The sequence below is a fragment of the Leptonychotes weddellii genome, chromosome 10 (assembly GCF_054177405.1).
Source record: "Leptonychotes weddellii isolate Sample4059 chromosome 10, ASM5417740v2, whole genome shotgun sequence".
In the NCBI taxonomy this organism is placed as follows: domain Eukaryota; kingdom Metazoa; phylum Chordata; class Mammalia; order Carnivora; family Phocidae; genus Leptonychotes; species Leptonychotes weddellii.
The window spans coordinates 43,079,768-43,101,516 of NC_138378.1; the positions used below are offsets into that span (position 1 = coordinate 43,079,768).

The following is a 21,749-nucleotide window of genomic DNA, read 5'->3' on the forward strand; positions in this document are numbered from 1 at the left end:
GGTCGAAGCACTCACCCTAAGTCTTTCTCTCCTACTCTGACAAAACCCTACATGCTGTCAGCCTCTAGAAAAACCCCTGTGGAATGGAGGTAACGGTCAGACTTGAAAAAAGCTCTGTCCTCATTAATGCCTGATTTCCCCTCAGACCTCAGCATTTGGCCTCCAGAAAAGAAGTTCTTCCTTTCCAGACCCAGAGCCCAGCTCCTGACACTGAGGAAGCTGGTGGCCCCAGACAAGAGCGTGCTGGTAGACTCCGGTCCTGGACACCAGCCCAGAAAACAGCTGGTGCCCAGGCAGGACACCCACCCACTGGCGGGCCAGGCTTGTTTACTTCCCAGAGAAAGCCACAGAAGTGATGTCCTTTCCCTGGTGGAATCTGGAACAGGATGTAGATTTTAACTTTCTAAAAACATTCCCTTTTCCCTGGTTTAAAAAAAAAAAGCCACTAGATGTTTTTTAGGTCCCACCACAGGTTGACCTGTCCCAGTGTGGCCTGGTGAGTCTTCCCACAGTGCTCCACGCAAGTCCACCGGGCAGCAGGGGCAACAACAGTGCACAGGGCGGCCAGCTTCAGACCAGACACGAGTTGCTGGGTGTTGCTCTATTTCCAGGCTTCACTGTGAGTCCACAGAACGTTCCAAACTAGCATGCAGAGGAAAGTAAGCAAGGAGACACGGCCACCCCGGCGGGAACCCGGGGGCTACAAGAATTTGGTACAACTGCCTTGGGCCCAAGTTGATTTCCTGGCCTCTGGTAGCAGCTTGGAGAAACAGTTAAAAAGAACAGGGGGCTCATGAAACGTACTACTGCCAAATGTTTAACAACCAATTTTCCCACGGGGAAAAAAGCCCTGATTTATAGCATTTGCCAATCATTGTGATGTATGAATATTCCCCCTGTGGAGGATTTCCAGCTACCAACATGACTCACTGACCAACTGAGCAAGGGACTGGAATGAGGAGCCCCTGTGACAGCAGAACCAAACTCATGAGCCCTCTGCACCCCAAAAGCTGCCCGTGACCCCCCTTGAGGCTGTCCTTAAAGGTTACTTCAACTGTTTCCTTCATAAAAACAATGATTTTTATTTACTTAACTCATTTTACTTAATAATCATGCATTTAATAAACAAATAATTGCTAATAGAAATTTAAATTGTTCATTTGGAAGGAAGGAGAGGAGCAAAATGCACACCCTTTTCATTCCACTCAAGCTATCTCCTTTTCCAGGCCACAGGACCCCCCCTCCCCTGGGTTTAAGGTGCTGCGTTCTGTATGAGTTCAGAAATTGGGTTTCCTGTGGCTCTCCCCCCACCCCCAAGCACACACACTCCATGGCAGCCCTGTCACCAGGGCCACTGCAGGTGGCTGTGCAGCTCAGCTCTACTCGAAGTCACCTGCCCCAGGACGCTGGAGGCGCCTGCTGAGGGGCGCCCTTTTGCCATTCCACAAAAGCACCCCCATTTGCACCAGCTGGTAACATGCCAAAGACCTCCTCATGTAGAACCTTAGACTGGAAAACTGTCCCACAATTTAGTCATAGGAGACTACTCTTTTGGAAAACGGTCTGGCCTACAGTGAATCCACATCTAGACCAGCCTACGTTGGTGGACCGACTGAGTGAGTGACAGAGTAATGATAAGAGCCTATTAGTTAGAGCAGGACTTGAACAGCTGTGGTGCACACAGGAGTGACTCTGAGGGTTTGGTCACCTGCACTAGGAGGAAGGACCACCAGGACCCACCTGAGCGGCCTGGGATCTGGGCAGTTAGAGGCCTGGTCTTCATACTGTTACAGTCAACCACCCAGGAATCAAGCAGAATCTGGGTCCACAAACCCACCCTGGATAGGCCTGCCTGCGGTCGCCATGCCATTCTCTCAGTCGGAATGCACCCCAGAATGCACCCGCCACCTCAGACACCTCACATCTGGGCTTCTGCATGCAACTCAGGTTGCACCAGGCAGCTGCACATGGGGAGCAGTTGCAAGGTGGGTTGTGCTTTGCTGCAGCTCAGGAGGAACCGGAGTTTTCCTGTAGAGATTCCACTCGCTGCAAAGATGTCGAGAGAAAGCTGAGCAGCTGAGCTGGCAAAACAGTGGTTTCCTGGCACAGTGTTGTGTTTTGAGAACTCAGCAGTGCCTGTGGTATCTCCATTCTGATTGTGCCAGAGTGGGTGCTGGGAGTCCGCCCAAAGGCTCTGTAAGCACTCTGTGTCAGCTCCCTTTCTGCTTAAAAGAGTGGCACTGCCTTCCCTTTTCTACAGCTGAATCCTGACAGATCCACTCCCTCTGATGGGGGCAGCAGCTCTATTACTGGAGATGTGTTTTCAAATAAAGTTCCCCAATCCCCTGAGGAGATCCTGACTCAGCAGGGCTGAGTTTATTGTTGGAAACCTCCCCAGGGGACTCAGGCACACCTTCAGATGCTACCAGAGTGACATATCACGGATGTGTGGAGACCACACGAAATTCAAATTCCATGTCCTTGTTGCTTCATTAACTCAGTCAAGCAGAACCAGCAGGGAGAATGGGGATGTGTTGGTCCAAATGAGTCACCTTACCTGCCAAAGGCTCGAAAACCTCAGTCCAGGCTTTCGGAGGAAGTTTATCTGGATTTGTTGATGGGAAATTGTCAAGCCTCTCACCCAACCACACCCGCTGCTATTACCACATTCAGATGAGGTGCAAAACAGTCTTGGAGAGCGCCAGCACAAAGGATGAAGGATGAGGGAGTGCCAGGCCAGGCAGCCCCTCTTTGAGAAGTTGCCAGCACCCGCCTGTCACCCCTTCCTCTGGCACCCACGGCGTCCCCGACCCTGGCCTCGAAGGTGCTCCAAGGCCCAGAGCGCCCATTTAGCACTCTGCTTCCTGCTCCTCACTGTCCCACAGTCACAGCAGGACTCCACAGCCCTTGGCCCCATCATCTGCAGCTGACCCTTGTCCCTCTTCAAGGCCACCTAGAGCCTGCTGGCACTGACGAGCCTCCTCCTCCCCAGCTGATATTAGCACTTAATGTGTGTCTGCTTAAGCAGGAAGTGGGGATAGACAACGAGCACACAGGGTCCCAGTCAGTAAAGGGCTATTGTCTGCACACAGCAGAGTTTACCCTCTGCACACAGCACCAGGAACCACCAGGAACCAACCACCAGGCGTCTGGCCTGTCACCAAGTTAGTGCTGCCAAGCAGCAGGGGTCCCATTCACACGGTCACCTCCTCCCTCTCAGATTCCTCAGCGCATTGGCAAGAGCCAGACAAAGCTGAACTCAAACCCCATTTCTGACCTTTCCAGCTGGGTAAGCTTGAGGACTCCGGAAGCTCGCTGGGCATCAGGTCCTGGGCTTTAAAACCAAGTATGACCATGAATGTGAGCTACGAGCAGCAGAGTCAGCTCCTGCCCAGTCAGCCAGGGACTGCCCCCAGACAGCAGGGTAGGTATGACTTCTGTAGGACAGAGGGCTGGGACACCCCATTCCCAGCCTGGTATGCAGGATGGTCACCAGGAACCTTCCCAGGAGTTGTTGCTGGTGCCCTCTGTTCCAGGTAGGCAGGGGACAGAAGGGTCCAGCCTGGCCAGCATTGGAGGCTGGATGCGGGCTGAGCACAGGAAGGGGTCACCCAGGGCACACCCACATGCCACCCACGCCCTGGGCCCTCTTCCCAGCCCCCCCCCAGACTGGGTGCCCGGACGCCAGCACCGCGTGAGCCGCCCTGCTGAGGACTGTCACGTGCCGTGGCACGCGTGCCTGTCAGCCAGGAGGGCTGTGCATCCTCACCCTCCCCAGGGACCCAGCCTGCCGGGGGCGCACTCCCTTCTAGCTGTGCAAAGATTTTCAACTCGGCATCAGACAGCATGTCTAACCTCATAGTGACACTTTCCTTTGGTGTCCACCTGGCATAAGAGGAGGAAATGGGCACTTGCGGGGAGAGGGGGCAGGAACAAAGACGCGTCCCTCCCCCCCGCCCCCGAGCCCGGGCCTGGTGTGCACTTCTGGACAGGTGAGAAGGTTCAACCACAGCCGTCTGTGCCCACAGTGCTGCCCTGATGGGAACCAACATGGGGCAGGGCCGCGTGACACCACAGCGCTACCCACAGTGAAGCTATGAGTCAGGCTTATCCCACTGTCTGGAGCCTCCAGAAGCAGAAAGGGAAAAAACAGGAACAACAACACCTAGTCCTAGAAGGCTCCTCTCCAAGCTGTGGCAGGGAGCTTGTCCCCACTCCTCAGAAGCAGGCATTGAGCCCCTCCCCGGCCCCACACTTCAGGCACCTGCTCCCCTTCCCCACTCTCACCCCAGGGCCTGCACTGTGCCCTCACCAGGCTGTGCCCCTCCACCTCCCACAACCCAGCCATCCCCCAATAGCCCCTGCATGCAGAAGAGGGTCCACAAAAACGGGGATCCAGCTCCAAGGGAGGTGTTTGCTTCCGTGTGCTCCTAAAGTAAACCTCTGCCACTGTTTGCCCCCAGAAAATTCTCACAGGGGTCCCCATCCAGGAGGTTTCTCTGGCCATAGACACTCTCGGAGTGGATCATTCCTGCTGCAGTCCCAAGTTTTGGCCCTTCTAAAATACGAAATTCCAAGAGACTTAGCTGATCCAAAAGATCACACACACATTTACCACTCACGACAGTTCATGGTATGAGCTACCATCCCACCCCACCCCCCACCTCCATTTCTCAGATAAGGAAGCTAAGGCAAACAGAACTTAACTGACTTCCCGAAAGGGTCAAGGCAGGATTCAAACCCCGGCCTGGCTCCGAGGGTCTTGCTCTTAAGCAGTTCCCTGCAAAGCCCTCAACATCTGGAGCCAAAGTCTTAAGGAAAGGTAAGTGCACAATCCAAGTGACCCAGGGTTCCCAGCCAGTTCCTGGCAGTCGGCATGCAGATTCCCAACCAACTGTTGCAATCAGAGTTACTCAGAGGTCAGCAGGGGAAAGAGTGTGCCCAGGGCACCTCCCTCCTCTTAGTCAGGGAAGTCAGGACACTGCACATGAGCCCAGGGCCTCTGGCCTCTCCTCCCCCCACCCAGGGGAGCCCACGGAGCAAACTGACTTTGCCCTGCGTGAGAGATGGCTCTTGCCATGGGAAAGCTCACCGATCATGGGGCTGTTATACTCCAAAGCACCCCGCCCATCAACTTCATTAGGCCCGTTAAGGATCCTTCCTTTCAGTTGCCCTGTTTATTTTAATAAAGGAGTTTGCTCATTAAAGTAATTAATTTGGGGCCGAGGAGAAGAGCAAGGAACAAGGGTCAGACCCACAAGAAGGGGGAGGGGCTGCTTTTTAGCTGACTAGAGATTGCTCTCGGGAGGTGAAGTCCCTGCTCTGAAAACACCACCCCACCAGCTCCCGGCCCCGGCAGCCACATGCCCTTCCCTCATCAGATCCCAAAGCCTCATCTTCCCAGACCCTGTTCTGGGCTTTCAACCCCCAGGTGCTGCTCCACACTTGGCCATCCAGCAGAGGAGAGGCATGTTTCCATTTTGCAGATGAGGAAACAGAAAGGCGGAATGACTTGCTCAGGGTCACGCACAGCCAGAAGCCAGAGCAGACATGGAGCACAGCCCTCCACTTCCCCCATCCCTGGCCCCTCTCCCCTCTCCCTACAGCGCACCCACCTGCCATTGCTTCTCTGTCTTCCTCATCACACACCCCCCACCGTGCCTCTCAAAAGCCAACCCTCCTCAGAACTGCCCCAGAGCCTTCTCCAACTGGGTGTCCATGTTGAGACTCCCCAGTTCCTACTGCTGGTGCCCACAGGGGCCCTCCTTTCTGGGACACCCAGGGCCAAGGAAACAAAGAAGCTTCTTCGGGAGGTGCCTCTAGGCTGTAGGCCTGCCCCAGCTCCAGGTGTGTTGGTCAAGCTGCCCCAGAGAGAGGGGTACCCCAAAGGGCAAGACCCCATTTTCTATTCTCTGTGGGCCCTCCACATGAGGCACCGGTCGTGTAGAGGCTCGATAACACCCAGTGCCTGGCCCCAGCATGCCCAGGAAGGAAGCCGGCCCCTCTACGCCCACCCAGGGCTTCTGAGGCAGGCAGGGTGAAGGAGGCCTGACAGCCCCTCTGCTCCTCTGGACAGGGGTTCCTCACGGTGCACACCTCCCGCCAGAAAGAAAACGGAACAGCCACGGAAATCACCCCCTCCAGGAGCTTGACCCACAGTGAGAACCATACTCAGTTCATGCTGGAAGTACATCTAAGACAACAGCTGCCCATCACGGTGCGGCCTGTGTTGGGCTCGATTGCACCATGCTGGGTGTGACTACCGCATGGAGCCAGGCCTGCTAGGGCTGGAGTAGTGCTGGTGTCATCTGGGCCCTCATTTTACAGCTGGGGACAGTGAGGACCTCGAGGTCATAGAGCTGGCCAGGGCTTAAATTTGGTCTTTGGCTTAAGTTCTCAGTTCAAGTTCAAGTTCAGACCTCTGTTTGGAGTACTCAGACAAAAGATGAGCTGAGCCTTGGTAAATACTCTAAGAAAGACACCCACAGCCTGCTGTCACCTGTTTCAGGGCACCCACATATACCCCAGAGGCTGAGACCAGCCACAGGGCCTCCGTCTGCTCCACTCCACGTCCTGTGTCCATCCCCAGCTTGGAAATCCTTAGCCCAGACCTCCAGGTTCCAGGCAGACAGCAGTCTAGGAGCCTCAGAATCTACCCAGCACCCCACCACCAACTTCTGAGGACAGGGATTTGTGTTTTTCCACTTTTCCACATCTTCATCCCCAAGGGCCTCTAGAATCTGTCTACTTGAACTAGAGGTGAAGGACAATCTTCTAGAAAGGCACTGTGCTTGGAAAAGCACATGTGGACAGTCGGAAGGAGCAGCGCCCAGGGTGCAATCTGGCCGCACAGCCTCAGGGAGCCACCCAGGTTATCTGTGCCCTGCCTGGCCTCGGCAGCCCCCGCACTCACAGGCCTCAGGGGATGCAGGAGGGGCCCGGGGCTTGCGGTCTGCTCGCTCCCTAGGATAGAACAGCTTCCTCAGGCCGGCTCTGAACATAAACTCTCTGGGCAGAGGTAGGCTAGAAATTGGGCTGGGGCAGCCCTCTGACCCTGGTTCCAGCCTAAGGTCACAGGTGCCCTCTGCTTGACAGAGCCACGGCTGTTGAGCTCTCCTCCGCCCAGAGCCCCATGGCCAGCACAGGGCCCACCTGCACTGCTCCTTGGGACCGGTGCCAACTGATGTCACAGAGGGAAGGAACTGGTGGGGCAGGCGAGGACATGGGGCTTCCCCAGGGTTCCCAAAGCCAATCCTGCCCAGCCTCCCGCACCCAAGGGAGGTGAGGTTAGAAATATGTGCCAGTATTCAGAACAGTGGAGTCTAGCCACCGGCAACACAGGGCACATCTCCCAGAACAGGTGGCAGGGCCCTCACTGCCACCCGAGAGAACATTTCCAGGCTGGATCCCAAACGCAAAGAGCAAGTTGTAGAAACGTGCCTTGAAAACGAGCACGCTTAAAATGTATGTGTGTGAGCACACAACCATGTGTGCACCACGTGTGTGTGTGTGTGTGTGTGTGCACGGGTGTCCGCCCAGACATGGGGCAAGCAGTGGAGATTCTGCTGAGCAGGATGGAGGCGTCACTAGGGTCACTAGGCAGGAGTTGTTGGGCCCCATTACAAGCTCTACAATGATTCTCCAGGAACGTGCCTCCTCAAAAACATTCAGCAGCCCCAGGAGGGAGAGATCTGCTCCTCTCTCTGAGCCCCCTCCTTATCTCTAAGATAAAGCTTTGACAACCTATTTGGGAAAAAATCAGAAGGGTGGTTGCTTGGGGAGGGTAGGGATAGTGACTGAGAAGGGGCACGGGAACCCTCTGGGACAGTGGTCATTATTCTGTATCTCGATAAGGATTTGAGTTACACAGGTGTACACATTGATCAAAACTCAGCAAAGGTACACTTGTGCATTTCATGGCATGGGTACAGATAAACCTCTTGCCTCTGGGTAGCCCACATGGCAAATTTATATGCCATGCATTTCATGGCATATAAATTTCACATCAAAAGAGAGAAAATAAGCACACAATGAATTCTAGTTAATGCTATGCTGCTGAAATGCATCCAACACATAAGATGGACCGACCCATGGAGGGATGGAAACATAAATCACATGGGATAAAAACCAGCATTGTGAAATGTTAAGGGTAGAATCTAGGTGTCTATGTCCCTTGCCTGGGGCTGTTCTGGTACCATGGAACTAAAGCAGTTCTGAGCTTTTAACACAATGGTGCATTCCTGACAGTTCCCCTGTGGCTTACATTCAACCACACATCTCAGCAGGCCAGTTCAAGCCCAGCCCTCGGACCACCTAACGCTGCTGACCTCTAACTTGGTGTGCACATGGGGGATGTGCAGCCAAGGGAGACCTGGGGTCCAGGCACATCTGAGGCAGTGACAGAAGGAAAATGGTCCATCGCTGAACCAGCTTACATCCAGCATCCAGGCAGTAAGCCCATCTACCCCTCACCCACAGAGTCTTAATCTTTTACTAAAGAATTAAACATAAATCCAGTTGGGTCGATAATAGTAACGACCGATGAAGCCAGTTTGTTTGTTAGAGCCGTGCTCCCCAAACTCAAGTGTGCCCAGGGACCTGAAGATCTGCCTCAGTTGTCGGGGTGGGGCCCAAGGCTCCCAGGGCCAATGCTGCTGGTCGGTGGGCTACCCAGAGGCAAGAGGTTTATCTGTACGGGCTGGTGGGGAGACAGGTCAGCAAACAATGCAGACACTGGTAAAGGGCATGACAGCCAAGGGTTGTTGATGGGGGATGGGTAAGGTTGTGCCCACAGGGAGCTGAAGCAGATTAACATCATTTTGCTGCATCCAAAATTCACCTTGAGTACAATTTCACCAGGTTTAGTAAATTTAGTCTGTGATAAAATCTAAGTCTGAGAAACAAACAAACCTAGGGGTGCCCAATAGCCCCCAAGTCACCCAAGTGACAGGTCACCAACAGTCACTGTTGCTCTCAGGCCCCCTGCTTCCCTGAACAGCCCTCCTACCATGCCCCCCTCATTCCCACTGCCCCAGCCACATGCACCTTCTCTCTGTTCCCAGGACACCTACACTTATTCACAGTCCTGGAAGGGTCTGGGAATTCTTCCTCCAATCTTGGCTGCTCCTTCTTGGCAACGAGACCTCAGCTCTGATGTCACCTCCTCAGAGAGGACTTCCCTGACTATTCAGTCTAAAGTGACCAGCCAGCCACACCCTACCATGCATCTGTGGACTGTTGGTTACTACGACATACCCCAGCCTGTCCTGACTGATAATGGTGGCACTCAGTGAAACTTGTTTAATGATGGGACAAGAAGAGTCACAAGCTGCCCACTAGGAGAATGAGCATTACTTGACGGAGGAGAGGGGTGGTGTTGGTGATAAAGGACATACAACTCAGGTTCACGGTGGGTCTGAGATAGCATAGTAAAGGCAAGTTTAGGCTTAACCAAAGGAGGTTTTACCCCCGGGGAAGGGGAAACCACTGGCCTGCAGGGACAAACGACAGAGATCCCTGAGCAAGGCAATCCCAGCAAGAGGCAGTGCCTTAGAAAGCCGGGTTACTATTCCCAGATGCCGGGCTCCTTCAAACCCTGACATGCACACAACAACCAGAAAGGTGCTTGACACATGGAATGTGTAAAGAACTTATCTAAAGAATCAAAGAACACAAATGTCAGGAAGACCCCCTTTAAATGGCTTGATCTTATTTATGGTCCCCCTCTCAGAGCACTGGAAGAAAGAGGCTGAGCAGGCTCATTTGTTTATTCCAGCATGTATTTTATTCACTTTGCACTCATGTTTACTCTTCTGGGACCACAGAACATTTCCAAAGCTGAAAAATGCCCTTTGATACAAAGATGACCTCCACCTAGAACCAGACAGAAGCATACAGGACTGTGCCAAAAGCCTCCTCATGCCTTGAACATTCATCACATTTGTGTCCAAAGACCCAGATCCTTCCTTGGGAACCTAAAGGCACCAAGTATTGCCAGGGTGAACAAGAAGGGCAGCCCTCCTCCAAGCTGGGCAGTCTTGCTCCTGCTAATAGCCCAGCAGAGGTGTTTGGTGCTGGGGTCTACCACAAACAGAGACGTAAAGGCCCAGGAGACCCTGCTGGGCACTGAGATGTTGTTAGGGGACACACTGTACCTGTACGTGATCCTCACTTCAGTTCCAGGCTCATCCCGCTCCCAGATCAAAGCAACGCTCTCCGGGGACTTCTGAACATGCTGATCCAAGCAGTTGACTGCACAAAAACAGTTTTACAGATGTTACACTTGGTGCTTTTAAAGTTAGATAAGAGGAGGGTTTGATTTGCCATGGCTTGTGCTACTCTCCACTGAGGTGGGCCCTACCCTCCTCAAAGGCAAGGCTTCTACCTCCTTGCAAGGACAGTGATTGCTAGAGCCGGCAAAACAAGACAACCTGTACATAAATAGTATCTCACAGGTGCAGGGTGATCCCTTGTGAATACTCTGAAGCAGGTGCTTCACACCTGTGGTCCCAAACCTGGCCACATGTGGGCGTCACCCAGGACACCCCCAGGGACCCTGACCCAATTGGCCCTGTGGTTTTCAAGGCTCCCTGGGTTGTTCTAACATGCAGCTGGGACTGAGCACTATAACCTGAGATGTTGGAAAGAATGCTTAATGCAAACGGCCTGCCCCTGATTCAGTACACAGTACATTCGGCAGTCTCTGGAGTCCGCTGGAGGTGCAATCCAGGGCAAGGACTCATATCCCCTCTCAGAGGTCCAGCCAGCACCCTACAAACCAGCCTCTGCTCCAACAAGTGATGAAATGATGGGGAAATGCCATGCTGGTTTTCCGGAAGACTCTGCTTCCCGCCCCCTCTGTTACCCAAGCTCAGATCACATGACTACCTGCAAAAACAGGTCAGTTCTGACAATTTACTGTAAACCTGAAGAATAGTAGGATCAGGTAATTTGCTAACATTCTGTTCATTACTCTTGATTTCAAGGTGAGCTTCGATCTGGTAGGTTCATGCTGGTGCTCCTTTCTATCAGCCCTCACAGCCAGATCTCATTACTAACTTCCCTTCAGCCAGAGAAACAATGACCACAAATAGCTTTTGGAGCCAGCAGCCATCTGCCCACCTGGTCTTCAAGGTCACCCCCAATGTCCAAGTATATAAATTTTTTCTTTCTTTTTTTTTTGAATGCAGTTACTTATCTTCTCCAATCTCCTCCCATATAAATGGGACAAGCATTATCTACCATGTTTAATCACAGGACTATGATAGAAATCAAATAAAAGACCAAAGCTGAAGTGCTATTGTATGAATGCAAGGTACTGTTATCAACTGGTAACACCAGGCAATGAGCTAGAGGAACTTCAGTAATATTTCCTGATGGAGTAACTGTCCTGACTGTCATAAGTGACAAAAGTTATGAGAGACCATACCCATAAAAGATCATGTGATTCTCATAATTCTTGAGAGGGTGAGGCCACGTGAAAATATTTATGTACTTTAGCTGTTGTGTGTGAATTACATTTTTTCCCTCGGGTTATTTTATCTGTGATTTACTCTTTTTTTTTTTTTTAAAGATTTTATTTATTTATTTGACAGAGAGAGACAGCAAGAGAGGGAACACAAGCAGGGGGAGTGGGAGAGGGAGAAGCAGGCCTCCCGCCAAGCAGGGAGCCCGATGCGGGGCCCGATCCCAGGACTCCGGGACCATGACCCGAGCCGAAGGCAGACACCCAACGACTGAGCCACCCAGGCGCCCCTATCATTTACTCTTATAATAAAAAATTTCATTTGGGGGCACCTAGGTGGCTCAGTCAGTTAAAGCGTCTGCTTTCAGCTCAGGTTATGATCTCAGGGTCCTGAGATCTAGCCCCACATTGGGCTCCCTGCTCAGCAGGGAGCCTGCTTCTCCCTCTGCCTCTGCCTCTGCTCCTACCCTTGCTTGTGCTGTCTCTCTCTCTCAAATAAACAAATAAAATCTTAAAAAAATTTTATTTGAACTTTCTGGCTCCTAACAGACATAGAAGTTATACCTCCAAAAATTTAATAAATAAAGATAGATGTCATCAGGAAGAATTATTAATACTAATACTACTTACTGATACCGGAAAGTTCTTTGAATTACTAGAAAAACAGAAGAAAAGAAATGCCATAAAAATAGAGGATAGAAAATACAAGAAGTCAAATTGAGAAGGAGGTTGGTGGCAAAACCTGGATTTACACAATAAACCTGATGTGTGTGTGTGTGTGTGTGTGTGTGTGTGTGAATCAGTCCAAAATTTAGAAATCAAGAGTTTTCATACTAAAACCACAGATTTCTGGCTTCTCTTGAGCAACCAGCAGATGAGGCCACACCCTGCCTGGAAGCTGAAGAAGTGACCACCCCCCAGTAGGGCCAGGCCCTTTCTCCTTCCCACCCCTGACTTCCCCACTCCCACCACCAGCCCACCACCCCCAACACCCCACCCACTCCTGCTGCCTGGCCCTGGAGGACCTAAGTGATGGATTGGGAAGAGGTGACCCTGGGCAGGTCACAACAAGCCTGGAAGTGCCCAGTTGAGAACCCACAGACTGAGTTACAGGTGTGCACTGCATGGGGTGGGTGGTCCAGCTGGAGGAGGGTGCTGCTCCCACCTGCGCACGAATGTTCACTGGCCCCTGGCTGCTTCAGGCATCACAGGTGAGCTGGTTAGAGGAGTAAACCCTCAGCTTCACCCTAAACCTGCTTCTATCCAAGAAGCCTGCTCTACCTTCTCCCACTCTGAGTTTGACCCTTGGAGTCACCCTGAAAAGTGGGAAGCCCAGGGGTAGCCTGGGAAACAGTTTCCAGGGGCTCTGGGTGGTCCAGTGACCTGCCTAAGGCCACAGCCAGAAAGCAGCGGGAAGGGCCTCAAATCACACATGACACCTCACCCAGGGTTCATCTCCCCGCATTGTCTGTTCCACAGCAGCCAGGGCACCCCCTGAATGATTGCCCAGCTTCGAGCCAAGACCCTCACAGCCTCGGACCCCAGCAGGGCATCCTGCACCTGGTTTATGCCAAGCAGGAAGGCAGAGCTGCAGAAAGTAATAGAGGAACACCGGCCACAGGCTGGACCTGGGTATCCAGGGTGTGGATGGGTGGCGAGTGCGACCAGCCATGTGTCTCTGTCTTTCTGGGGCTGAAGGGTGGCAGGAATCCAGGCAGGTCAGCACGGAGCCCCAGGTACAGTGTCCCCTACGTGCCTCCCCCCGCACATAGGAAGTGCTCAACAAGCAGCTGCTAAGGCTCCATGTGATTTAACCTCCCCCCCACCAATCATGTTGAGTCTAGTGAGCTCCTTCCTGCCTCAGGGCCTTTGCACTGTTTCTCCTTGCCTGGGGGACACTGTCCTACTGTCCACACTGCTGCCCTTCACCTGGTGCCCACACCCCTGCAGGTCTGGCCTGCACATTGCCACCCTCACTGAGCACTTCCCATCCCATGGACCTCATGCCTCCCTCTCACTGTTCCTGAGTTGTTACACTTGCTGCTCTCTGCAGACAGGGACCCAATGTCCTGTCCATACTTGTGCGTGTGCGTGTGCACGTGCGTGTGCGCGTGCAGCCTAACACAGAGCACAGGGCAGAGAAGCACCACAGCTCTGAATGGTGCACGGACCATTCAGGTCCTCGAGCTGGAGGGCGACACTGGAGTCTAAATGACACCAGGTTGGCTCTGTGCCTGGGGAGGGAACAGATCTCTTCTTGTCTTAGTGGCTTCCTCTCTCAAGGTCTCTTTCTAGTCTAAATTAGTGCTTCTGAATCCCCCAGAACCCCCAGAGGGCTTGTTAGCACAGAGAAGGTGGGCCTCCCACCCCGAGTCTCTGACCAAGCAGGTCTGGGTGGGCATGCATATCTTCGCCTCTAGTAAGATCCCATGTACTGCGAGTGCTGCTGGTCCAGGACCCCGCTCCAGCAGACGGACGCATGTGCTTACAACTACACACATTCTATCCCAGATTTGGGGTGGGGGGGGCTTGCTTCTGCCTTGGGGGACAGGAGGAATTAAAGACTTTCTGTAAGACATCTGGCCAGACCTTTGCTGGATGGCAGCCTGGATTGTAGGGAAAAACCACACGCTCGAGTCTGGACCCTGTCCAACCACCTGCTAACCACAGACGGTGCACTGCTTATCTCATTTAAATCTCACTTTCCTCATCCGTCGTGGGAGTGATGGCTCCTGACTCGGAGACGTGGTAGGAATGAGATGCTTTGTGGGTTTCCTGCATGAGGTCAGATGGTGCTACTGTGTTCCCAAGGGAAACAGCTTCTACAGCCGCCACGGACAACATTCAGATGACACAAGCATGTACACAAAGCACAGTGCAGGGCCTAGGGTGACAGTGGCCCTAAAATGCCATGTATGTGTTGGCTTTTAACACATGGGCATGGTTCCTGCTATTGCCTCAACTGCAGGGAGGAAAAGAAAGAAAGGAGGGAGGGTGGAAGGAAGGAAATTCTTCCTTCTCCACATTTGAAAACAAAGCCTCCACCCAAAGAACTGGGCAGTGGGACAAGAAAATTCCATTTCTAAGAATAAGCAGTTAAGGACCTAGTACGATTTAAGGCTCAGCTCAAACCCCACCTCCCACTGCAAGCCTTTTCCAATTTCCCAACACACAGTGACCTCTTGCTCCCTGTCACTTGGTGGCTCACACCATTTAGTGCTTAATTACCTGTCCAGTGGTCCCCACTCTGGGACACAATGCTAGCTTTGCTAAATCCTCCCCTATCCAGGTCACAAGTCCCTGAGGACAGGGACCATGTCCCTAAGATTCCTTTATCATGGGGTTGGGGTGGAGGGGATGATATCAGAATTCTCCCCTTAGCAGCTATAAAAAAACCTTGAGCAAGTGCCCCAGTGTGGATTTGCTTGCTCGCTGATTTGTGGTTCATCTCTTGGAAGAATGCAGGCTCTGAGGCATTTCCACACTGTTCATCACTATACATGAATTGGAGCCTTCATTTCCACATCTGTACAATCGACCACCAATCACTTCACATCCGTGTCATGAGGATGAGGTGAGATGAGGCTCCATCATATTCCTAAGAACACATCTGCACCCTGGGCCTAACACAAATCTGCAAACAGTTAAGCAAATGCCTGCTGATGGTTCATGGGTTTTGAGGGTTTTTTTTTTTAAGATTTTATTTATTTTATTTGAGAGAGAGCACGAGCGGGTGGAGGGGCAGAGGGAGAAGCAGACTCCCTGCTGAGTGTGGAGCCAGATGCACGTGCAGCGCTTGATCCCAGGACCCTGAGATTAGGACCTGAGCTGAAATCAAGAGTCGGATGCTTAAATGACTGAGCCAGCCAGGTGCCCCTGAGTTTTGTTTTTTAAAAAAGATTACAACAAGGGGCGCCTGGGTGGCTCCGTCGTTAAGCGTCTGCCTTCGGCTCAGGTCATGATCCCAGGGTCCTGGGATGGAGCCCCACATCGGGCTCCCTGCTCGGCGGGAAGCCTGCTTCTCCCTCTCCCACTCCCCCTTCTTGTGTTCCCTCTCTCACTGTGTCTCTCTCTGTCAAATAAATAAATAAAATCTTTAAAAAAAAAAGATTACAATAAGATTATCATTTCCATTATAAAGATGACATACACTTATGTAGGAATTTTCAAGAACTCTTGTCAGTTGTTTAAATACATCTCTTCCCCTCCCCAACTTTAAGTGAACCCACACAGGGAAATTCAATTTTAATCAAAAGAAATGAGGGAGTTAATATTCACTAAAGGATTCACAATGGGCTTTCTTTAAATAGAAAATCTCCCTGGCACATTTTAAGAAATTACATCAGTCACAAATTGTATTTGCCAACTTTCCAGAAGCATCTGCTATTTAAAGTAAGTCGTGCATCTTACAACTGGGAAGAATTCAGTCTCTTCAGGAGGACCCTCCTAAGACCAAGGGTTACACTTTCATTTAGACTACCTTGAAAGACTTTAGAAAAATTATTTCAATCACTGAGAGAAACATGAAGCACAGAAATGCAGCATCTTGCCACTCTCAATGTGTCTGCCTTCTGAATTATGGGAGGTGCAATCAGAAAGGAGGAAAGTACAGCAAAATGGTTTCCATAGCTTCAATTCATGCTCCAAAAAGTATCCAGAAATCTCTGCCCTCAATGGTCAATTAAAAATAGTTTTTCTAGGGGCGCCTGGGTGGCTCAGTCGTTAAAGCGTCTGCCTTCGGCTCAGGTCATGATCCCAGGGTCCTGGGATCGAGCCCCGCATTGGGCTCCCTGCTCAGAGGGAAGCCTGCTTCTCCCTCTCCCACTCCCCCTGCTTGTGTTCCCTCTCTTGCTGTGTCTCTCTGTCAAATAAATAAATAAAATCTTTAAAAAAAAAAAAGTTTTTCTACACACTTGCTTAAAAGTAAGAAAACCTTTTTTTTTTTTAATCTCAGAATTTGGTCTTTGAAAACAGAATTTGGGGGCGCCTGAGTGGCTCAGTTAGTTAATCGTCTGCCTTGGCTCAGGTCATGATCCTAGTGTCCTGGGATCGACAGGAGTCATGCTCCCTGCTCAATGGGGAGTCTGCTTCTCCCTCTGCCCCTCCCCCCCAAATAAATAAATAAAATTTTTTTTTAAAAAGAAAGAAAACAAAATTTAGTTGTGAGTTTTGAAAGCGACACACGTCATTAACGTCCAGTTCTGCATTCTCAACTTCCTGACATCCTGAGCTTATGTGCAACAAAGCACAAACTTTTACCCACTGAGCCCTGTGAAAGACAGCCAAATTTCAAAGACTGGTAAGAACCCTTTTTAGACACTAACACTTTATCAGCTATGTGATTTGCAAATATCAGAGGGGAGGGGGTGGGGGGATGGGTGAAATAGGTGGAGGGGATTAAGGGTACATTTATCTTGATGAGCACTGAGTAACGTATAGAATTGTTGAATCACACTATATTGTACATCTGAAACTAATATAACACCGTATGCTAACTATACAGGAATTAAAATAAAAAACCTAATTTTTAAAAAAGTATTCTTTTTAGATTTTGGTTTTCCAAAGAACCTTCTGCAAAGCCGTTTTACATAAATGTAATAGAAGCAACTGGAGGCTCTACCTACCCTGCCCAGGGGGCCTCTGATACCATGACTCCACCTGGTGACCTGGCTATCCCAGAGCTCCAGGATGGACTTTGAGAGCCATGTTGGCCATCTGCATGCCTTCCTAGCCTGCTTCCCACTTATCCAAGACTGATCATATGCAAACCCATGTGGTCCTATTCAGAGGAAACAGAGTTCTAGTAACACTGCTGAAGGCCAAGTTCAAGGTCACAGCCTTCCCCATGATTCATTAATAAATAACAAAAGCCAGTGACTGGGTGCAAGTAATGCTTTACAAGCGTTTTCTCATTTGACGCTAGCAACAGCCCCAGATATCCCCAGGTCATACACTGCTGGTCAGAAGAAGCCGAGCAGGTTGGCTCTGAGTCTTGGTCTGAGTATTGGTCTCTGAGACCTCTGGTTGCCCATGTTCCCTGGCCCAGTGACATGCTGTGACAAACCCTGTGTAGGTGCTTCGGACCACAGTTCCAGCTGAGCCCAGTCTACAGTCATCCCAGCCCAGGCCCCAGACTTTGGAGTGAGAAGCAGGGCAGATGCAACAGTCCCAGATAGCCTTCAGGAGCAGAAACAAGCCATCCCCTAGGGCTTGCCCATCAGGCCCTGTCCAAAGTCCTGACCCACAGAATCCCAGAGATTAATAAAATGGTTGCTGCTTTATGCCACTAAGCTTGGGGTGGTTGGATATGCAACACTAGTAACTAGAACAGAGTTTGATTACACACTATCCTTACTTTACAGATGAGGAGATGCATGCAAAGAGAAGTAAGGGGAAAGCAAGGATTCAAACCTAGGTGTTATTCTAGACACATCCTAGACCACTAACTGTACTGCATCACCCATGTACCATTTTTGTTGGCTTAAAGGAGTCATCTCCAGGACGCTAATCCCAATCCTACCCATCTTAGAAGTGCCTTCATCTGCACTGGTCTGGGATTTATAAGTCAGTTGTTCTCCACCTTGAACGTGCATCAGGAGCACCAGGAGGACTTGTTAAAAACACAGATGTGGGGCATGGGTGGCTCAGTTGGTTGAGCATCCAACTTTTGATTTTGGCTCAGGGTCGTAAGATCAAGCCCCGTGTTGAGCTCCACACTCACTGTGGAGTCTGCTTGTACCTCTCCCTCTCCCTCTCATGCTCTCTCTCTCTCTCAAATAAATAAAATCTTTAAAACACACACACACACACAGATGGCAGGGCCCCACTCCCAGGGTTTCTGATATTGACAGTCTAGGATGGGGTCTGAAAACTTGTGTTTCTAAAAAGTTCCCAGATGATGCTAATGCTGCTAGTGTAGGGACCTCACCTTGAGAACTGCTAGTGCAGATCTTCTTGAAGGAGTAATGGCAGTTTTGAGAGCAATACTTTTTTGGAACAAGCCATCATTGTGCTGATTACAGATCAGGCCAAAACACCCCCCACCCATCCCACAACTTTTTCAGTGGCTCCCAGGGCAGCTCTGGCCTGGCCTGGCCCTTTTCCATACCGGCACCTCTGTGGTTTGCAGACACTGGCAAAGGACAGAGATATTCCTAACAGATGAGTGGGTGGGCATATGCACTAGAGGTAGGAAGCTGCGAAAAGCTGTCTTTCTACACAACAGTTTTCTGAAGCTCAGCTGCTGGCTACGTAGCCATAAAGAAGAAATAAGCAAAGGAAGAAGAAGCAGAAGAATTGCTTGCTGACCACACCCAGCCTTGACTGAGTGAGGTTCACCAGACCCCTGGTGCCTGCCCCATGAAGTCCGTCCCCACTGTCTTATCAAAGAATGAGAGGTGGCAAGTGCACACAAGCCAGCCAGGAATGTTCATGGTGGCCTCAGGCTTCCCACATCCAGAAGCAGCCTCAAGGAGCTGCACTTTCTATGTGCCTTCCTGCTGTGAGTTGCTCTCCTCCCCTTCAAAGGTACATTCCATCAACTCCGCAAAACTAAGGGTTTGGTTTTCTTCCCACTAGTTCAAGGACACATGCTGCTGACTCAATTTTAGAGAAAACGCTTATCTAGTAAGTGACTCACTTTGATTAAACCAGCAAAGTAATATACAATATGAAAAAACATATATCTGGTCCAAAGTTCCCTTAAGTTTCTTTGTTTGAAAGTTAACTGCAACACACTATCCATAATTTTATGGCTATTTCTGAATATAATAAATTAAATTCACTACTACTTACTGATCACTGATAAATGCTGGGCTGGTCCATACCTTCTGGCACTGTGTCCTCACAACCAGACTAGCAGGTGGGCATTATCGCCTGCAGTTTATATGGGGGGAGACTGGAATTGAGAGGAGTAGAAAAACTGGGCCAGTACGTGGTGGAGATGTGCCAGACAGCAGATCCTACCTAGAAGTTCAGCCATGAAGATGTGCAGGTCCTTTCCTTAAACACCTCCTCGACCCCATCCAACTCCATAGTCCGGCACAGCAGGCAGCCCCTCTGACTAGGCACCTGACTGCAAGTCCCATCCTGCCCTGGGAGACCAACCCCAGGCCTTCACTGCCAGGCCGCTACTGCCTCCAGTCTCCAGTCCCTGGACCTTCTCCCCTTGTGGCGTGGGGGTACAGTGTACCCACCCCCATGCCAAATCTTAAGGAAACACTAGTGGATTCAATCTCAGCAGATACCAGAGGACTGACTGGCTGGTGGAGCTGGTTTCTGGGATCTCAATTGCCACCGTCTAAAGCAAGCCCTGGGTCTTCAGAGGCGGGACACAGCTTAAACTGTCGATTGGGAGACACCCATTCCTTCCTTCCCGTCCACAAGCCCAGAGCAAGGAGATAACTGATTCCTACTGATGGCGGGTTTTTTTTCCTCCCCCTCTGCCTGCCACTCGGTTTGTTTACATGGGCAGTATCTCCCCACGCAAGTCTCTGGGCTCGAAAACTGAGGTGACAAGTCAGCCGCTTTTCGTTTTTGCCTCTCCCAGGGACAGAAGTGGGGGAGTCCCGGCCGACACTTGCGAGCCCCACGCCCTCCACCCCAGCCTGGCCCAGGGGTAGCCCGCAGCAGCGCGGGCGCACTTCGCAGCTCAGTGGAACCCCGCAGCTGAACTCGAGACAGTCGATTGAGGAGCCGCGCTGGGGCAAGGCCAACGGCTGCGCGACTCCAGCTGACGCCGGGCCGGGTCTCCGCAGGCGGGGGCCGCAGCGGGGAAGGTGGGGTCTGGGCGCGGGGTGGCAGCGGCCGGGGCTGGAGCCTCTGGGGCCGCATGGGATGGGGGCGGGGGCGGCGAGTCGCCACGGTTGAGAGCGCGACAAGCAGAAGCCTGGAGGTGGGGCCTCCCGGGGGGCCGTGACCCGCCGGGCCGGGAACGGCTGTTAGGTGCCCTCGGGACTCGTGAGCTGGGGGCGCCCTGGATTCCCCGCAGCGCACTCACCAGACACGTTTAACTGGCCTCCCAGAAACCAGCCGATCTTGCCGCTGCTGAAGTCACAGTCCCAGACAGTGTGGTAGGGGGTGTCCCACACGAGCGTGTCCCGCGCCAGCGGCCCCCAGAAAGCGACCGGATCCCGGGCCGCCTGTGTGCTCCGTGCCTGGTACGAGCCCGGCTGCGCGGCGGCGGCGGCGGGGGCGCTCACCCCGCGCAGCTGCCGCACCGGCTGCCCCGAGCGCCTGCACAGGCTGCCCAGGAGCCGCCCCGCGCTGCTGCCCAGGCCACGCGCCGCCGCCATCTCGCCAGACGCCGGGAGGCACTCGGAGCCCCAAGCGGGTGCCGCAAGCCCGCGGCGCCCCTTAATGTCTCCGCGGGCCCCGCCCCGTCTCCTCCCTCTGGCCACCACCCACTCCTCCCGGCGCCTGTGCCGTAGGAAGCTGCCTCCCGCAGCCTGCCGCGAACCCCACCCCTTCTTCTCCTGCCCTAGAGAAGAGGTCCGCGGAGGAAGAGAGGGCGTCGGGGAGCGCGGCCGGAAGGTTCTCGCGGAGTTGCGATGCGCCCCCTTGTCTTTGCTTTCCGGTCCTGACGCTGGGCGTCGGGCTGTTTTGGTTTCAGTTTGTGGGTCTTCAGGACCCAACAGCTGCGCCAAGCAAAAACAAAACAAAAACAAAAACCAGCGACACGTGCGTCGCGGGACGCAGGCTCCGGGCCCCTGGCGCCCGAACCGTCTGCTATGGGAAGGAGGCGGCGCAGAATGTAAGCGACTGGTGGAGGGAAGCGCTCAGGTGGGTCTGAAGACCACCAAAGTTAGGTCCTTTCAGCATTTCAGAGGCTGAAGTCAAAGTATCAATCCTTTTGTACGCCCTTGAGAGTGAGCCCGTCACCTTGCCAGGCCGACCTGTACCCCCACCCTCCAACACACACATAAATGGCCCCCGTGGGCCAAATGGGCTGGTTAGTTGTCGTCAGGCCACGATGTTGGTCTGGGCTCTGATGCTCAAACCCTGGCCCAAGGTCTGATGCTCTTAGCAGCCAGCTGCCAGCCTCAGGCCCCTTGGGAGTCACCTCCGGGGGAGGGGGGGCGCGCAGGGGGGGAGTATAAGCGAAGCAAATGCTCTACTAACCTTGGCTGATTTGGAAACATAGGTGTTTCTCCCATTGCTCCAGCATCTGTGGCCTGGGCTCAAACCCTGGCTTTTCTAGCTCTGTGACCTTGGGTAAGTTTCTTAAACTCTCTCTGCCTCATTTTCCTTTCCTAGAAAACAGGAGTAATATCTCTTTCCCCAGAGC

At 52.3% G+C, this 21,749-nt stretch overlaps 1 protein-coding gene across 2 annotated transcripts in view; it reads right to left on the bottom strand.

Moving 5' to 3' along the window:
• ACSS1 (acyl-CoA synthetase short chain family member 1) overlaps positions 1-20,823 on the bottom strand; it is a 60,446-nt gene extending 39,623 nt beyond the window's left edge. The window contains exons 1-2 of one of the 2 annotated variants that reach the window (XM_081833279.1): positions 20,463-20,823; positions 10,155-10,251 (exon numbers count right to left, since the gene is read on the bottom strand). In XM_081833279.1, coding sequence (XP_081689405.1) covers positions 10,155-10,251; positions 20,463-20,757 — 392 coding nt within the window. In that variant the 5' untranslated portion in view covers positions 20,758-20,823. The remainder of the gene's footprint in view (positions 1-10,154; positions 10,252-20,462) is intronic. The other variant, XM_006741181.3, reaches the window with a different exon arrangement.
• Between the last annotated feature and the right edge of the window lie 926 nt (positions 20,824-21,749).